The sequence below is a fragment of the Penaeus vannamei genome, chromosome 24, assembly GCF_042767895.1.
Source record: "Penaeus vannamei isolate JL-2024 chromosome 24, ASM4276789v1, whole genome shotgun sequence".
Lineage (NCBI taxonomy): Eukaryota > Metazoa > Arthropoda > Malacostraca > Decapoda > Penaeidae > Penaeus > Penaeus vannamei.
In genome coordinates this window covers 7,097,479-7,102,478 of record NC_091572.1, presented here as the reverse complement: position 1 = coordinate 7,102,478, position 5,000 = coordinate 7,097,479, and the positions used below count along the sequence as shown (strand labels likewise).

Here is a 5,000-nt window from a genome sequence, read left to right as displayed (position 1 = left end):
AGAATCTCTCTCCTTCAAGAACCTGCGTTATTTGTAAGGAATTTTACGTTATAGCTTGTGTTTCTGGTTATTCTTTACACTCATTTTGTTTCCTTTTGACATTTGGTAAAGTACAGGGGGTATGATTTTGCTTAATAATGTATTGAAGCGCAGATGAAAGTGGACCAGCTGGAGTATATGTTTTTTTTAACCCAGGTGTTTTGGGTTTGAAATATTTTTATTGAGATGTTTATTTTGATAACTTCTAGCCGTGGAGTATATTTGAACAGTGTATATATCTATCGTAAATATTATTAGTTCTTTGTATTTGGACTTTTAGATTATTAGATTATGTATAACAACAGAACTGAGATTCATTAAATATTAAATAAATTAGATGCAATTGATTGATTTTACTTATTCTTGATAGTGTTCTTGTTTTTTGTACAATGTAGATTGGATTGTATTATAGGTAAGCTTAAATAAAAAGTGACGTTCATGTCTTGGAAAAATATTATATGTGGAGAGATGCATGGCCATGAATTTAGGATTAATTTTCACTAGAGCTATGTACAGAATTTGTAAATTATCTACAATGAGAGGTCATCTCACTTTTATTTATTTCAATAATGGCTGATTTAAGTGTATCAATAGTGAGGCAGGTCCTGTTGATATAACCATAACACACTTGTAGATTTGTTTAATGCTAAAGGTCTGGACCACCTTATTAGTACTTTGATAGAACATTAGCTTTGAAATTGGTTGGGTTCTTTTACAGCATCTAATTCAGTATGTATGGAATATAGCTTAAATTAAAATATTTGGTATTTTTTAGCAGCTTTCCTCTAGCACTACAGCCAAAGATATGGGTTACCCCTTCTTCTTAAATATACACCTCCTTTTACTTCTTGTATGTGTCTGGGTTGCTTGTCTTAACACCCAATCCTCTTTTTATAACCCCTGCAACCAACAAACCTTTGCCTTGCAACCCCCTCTCCCTTCATACAGTCGATTCTTGGTGTGACTGATCTGCTTGTAAGACAATTTTGCTTTTCTATTTGTATTTTATATATCTGTAGAAGTACATGATTTCCTGCTATTTGCATTATGGTGCTTATATATTTTAAAGAGCTTGCTATATTTTTTTAACAAGTTATATAAAAAAAATTCCCAATTTTCACTCATATGCTGGATTCTGCAGTAACTATTGGATGATAGTATGACACATATTTTATGGTCTGTAAGATCAGGTTCTTTATAAACTTCCCTTAGTAAAAGTTAGATGTTTGGGGTTACATGGAGCTAACGGAAAGGCAGATAGGAATTACAGCTTTGAGGTTGAAATATTTTGGGAAGGAAATAAGTTACCTGAAAGCATATAGAAATAAGTACTAACAGGCATCTCACTAGCCATGAAGGACCCAAGTGGTAAATACACAGACACTTTATTTACTGATCTCTGGGAGTGAAGATAACAAACTCGTACCTCTCAACCTCCCATGCTCTTTCAGGCTTCTGTGCTTGCATGTTTCCTATTTTCCTCAGCTTCTTGAGATTGGACAAAGAAATATGATTTATTCATTACCATTACTACCTATATTTATAAGGTAAAACTTATAGTAAGATTTGGAGTTGTCTAAAACACACCCATCTGTTGGTGTTGCTCACCTCTTCTCAGTCCAAAAAGGTTAATTTCTCTTTTTTTTCAATGATTTATTATTATTACTATAGATTTAGTAATGGATGTCTTTGAAACCATCTTGAAGCCTGGGGAGTAAAGTAACTGGCATTTCTTTTACTTTGTCTGCCAAGGTACCAACTTCTCAAGCATTTGTATTAACTAATTGCCTTATTAGTCATCTAGTCAGTGTTAAAAAGATAATACATTTCTCAGTTGTATAAAAAAAAATCTTTCCAGGACTAGTCTCATCTGAAGGGGCTCAGCATACAGTACTTGAATTGAACTGGATATGACTGCTTTGTCATTTTCTGTTGAATTTTCTTACTTAGACTGGGTATTTTTTTGTTATATTTTGTAATATTTTTATAGAATTCACTGCTGTTCATTTGTCATTGAGAAAGAATGTCTTTTCCATTTTGTTGTGTAGTGTTCTATGTATATTGCCAGTTCACCATTTCTTACCAGAAAGTTACTTATTTATAAATTAACAATCTCAAACAAAAGGATATCTGAGGTGATTGTAGATTCTGTGTCAATTTGATTTTTCCAATGGTGACAAGTTTTACTGCACCTTAGGACACCATGTGTTGGATACTGCTAATAGTCAACTGCTTGAGTAAAAATTAAAAGCATTGGCAGCATATATCTTAGGCATACTTTTAAGCAGCTGTCACTCCTGTCACTGCAGTCATGGCCATACAAGCAAACACAATTCAGAGCAGGCTTAACAGTGCATGACCTAGAGGTACATGTCACATAGAAATGAATCCAGTCATGCCATGGCATTGATGTCTGTGCCCCATGTTGGCAGTGCGTTGAATTTCTTGATTTGGGGTTCTTTAAACACAGTAGTTAGGCCTATATATTGCTTCATGGGTTCAATATCTAGCCTAGCTTTATAATTGTTGAGAGAGTATAATTATCAAGTCATTAAAGATACTATATAGATTATTTACATACACCTTTCTTAATATCAAGTCTCTTCATTTACTCTCACACTATTTAATTTTTTTATAGTACCATATTTGTAATACTTCAAGCATAGACACCGTATCACTAATAAGGATTTTCATTCTAGGGTCGTCATGGAGAAGGACCCAATATCCTGCTCTGACGAAACCACCAACAGATCAAGACCAAGAACGAAGAACAAGAAGAGAAGAACCTCATCCTCTTCATCCTCGTCCTCCTCAGCATCACCAAATCACGTAGAAGTGAAGAAGAAAAGGAAAAGAACGAAGTCAGCGTCCTCAAGGTCCTCTTCTTCGTCTTCCTCCTCCTCATCTTCTTCCTCGTCCTCTTCTTCATCATCATCGTCGTCCTCCTCCTCTTCCTCTTCTTCATCATCATCATCTGAGTCATCAGGATCAGAGATGGAAGTGAACAGAGTGAAACTGAAGGATAAAGCACTTAAGAAAGCTCTTAAGAAGAGAAAGAAAAGAGAAAAGGTACTGAAAAAGAGACTTAAGAAGTGTAAGAAGCAAGCAAGAGAAAAGCAAAAGAAGTCCATCAAAAAGAAAGTGAAGAAATTGAAGAAGAAGTTAAAAAAGCTAAAGAAAGATAGGAGGAAAGAAAGCAAGAAGTTGAAGAAGGAGAGTTCCCACGAGAAGACAAAGAAAGATTCGGCTGAACAAGGAAAACCTGACTCCAACAAGGAGAAAGGGCAGAGGCACTCCAAGAAGAAGCCAGAAGTGGTGGAGAATGGCTCAGCCATTGGCCCAAGTGTCGACATGATGATGGCAAGCCAAGCGACGGCACCTATGACAAGGGAGGATTGGGAGAAGCAGGAGAGTGTCCTACGGCGTGTCTATGATCAGGAGAGTGGGAGACACAGGTAGGTGTGCTCATATTAGACTAAACAGAAGTATGTTATTTTTGGCCAGAAAATGATTTTGTATATACATTTTCTGAATGTTCCCCTCACTTTTTTTTTCTTTTCTTTTCTCTTTCTTTTATGTATGATTTTCCCTCTATCCATTCCTACCCTCACTTGCACGAGACAAACCCAGTTATTGTTTATGACTTCTATTATTTTTATTGTATTTATTATTTTCATTATAATTCCAGATTAATAAAAGGATCTGGGGAAGTAATGGAAGAGTGTGTGAGTCGCGACCGCCATCGTGCCATCAACAAAGCTGCAACTCAGGCCGATGGTGAATTCTTTCAGGTCTCGGTGAAGTCCCGAGCATCAAAATAGCAGCAGCATTTTAAAGCTGGGAGGTTTTATTTTCATCACAGATGTCCTTTGAATGAAACAAGTGATACTGAAAGCTTTTGCTAGACTGGATTGAATTGTTTCTTTTGTTATGTTTGAATATATTGTTATTCAGCCTCAAGAAACTGTTGTATAGGTTATATATTTGGGGGCCTTGTTAGCTTTCCTCACTTTTTCCTCTCTCCTGTTCTTTCTGTTTCTTATTTTTAATGTGGTAATGACTTTATGACATGTCATTATATTTTTATTGTTCATAATCATTGCTCATGCCATGAATGTTGATGAGTTGTTCATTTATTTAATTTCTTTAGTATGAGGTGGAATTTAGGGTTGGATATGTTTTTGTTAAAAGACAAAAATATTGGTTATTTTTATTCTCACGTCATCATTCTCAACACATATGACTCATGTGGTGTAGACTCACTCATGAATATCTCTTTTTCCATTATCGTAGCTTGAGGTTTTTCATGCAATGTAACTGCTCAAATGACAAAAATTACTATGAAAATGTCATTAATTGGAAGCTTCAGGCTATCTCTTACTTCTGTTTTTTCATCTAACATATTGCCCTCATTCTGTCACAAAAAGGTTTGAAACTGAAAATTTGGAACAGTCACCATTTTTTTTTTTTCTTTTTTTTTTTTTTTACCTGGTAACCCCCTCGCATCTTCTCAAACTCCCCATTACCGCTCTTCTCCCTCTCCCTTGACATTTCTTTTCTCCTTTCTCCCTCTCTCTCTCTCTTCCTCTTTTTTCTCTCTCCTTCCCTCTCTTCCTCTTTTTCTCTCTCCCTCCCTCTCTTCCTCTTTTTGTCTCTCCCTCCCTCTTTTTCTCTTTTCCCTCTCCCTCCCTCTCTTCCTCTTTTTGTCTTTCCCTTCCTCTTTACCTCATTTCTGCCTCCCTCCCTCTCTTCTTCATTTTCTCTCTCCCTCCCTCTCTTCCTCTTCCTCTTCCTCTCTCTTTCTCATTTTGTTTCTCCCTCTTCTCCCTTCCTCACTCCCTATGTCTCCTTCCACTCTTTCTCTCCTCCTTCTCTTATTCTTTTTCCTCTCTCCCTCCTCTCTGCCTTTCTCTTGCTTTGTCTCATTATTTTCTTTCTTTTTTATTTATATTTGATACTTA

At 36.0% G+C, this 5,000-nt stretch overlaps 1 protein-coding gene across 1 annotated transcript in view; it reads left to right on the top strand.

Annotated features, from left to right (window-relative positions):
- The window catches only part of LOC113809520 (ADP-ribosylation factor-like protein 6-interacting protein 4), a 7,840-nt gene that overhangs the window by 72 nt on the left and 2,768 nt on the right, over positions 1-5,000 (top strand). The window contains exons 1-3 of the mRNA XM_027361152.2: positions 1-33; positions 2,739-3,494; positions 3,728-5,000. The exon at positions 1-33 is cut by the window's left edge and continues 72 nt beyond it; the exon at positions 3,728-5,000 is cut by the window's right edge and continues 2,768 nt beyond it. Of these exons, the coding sequence (XP_027216953.2) occupies positions 2,746-3,494; positions 3,728-3,860 (882 nt within the window). The 5' untranslated portion in view covers positions 1-33; positions 2,739-2,745 and the 3' untranslated portion in view covers positions 3,861-5,000. The remainder of the gene's footprint in view (positions 34-2,738; positions 3,495-3,727) is intronic.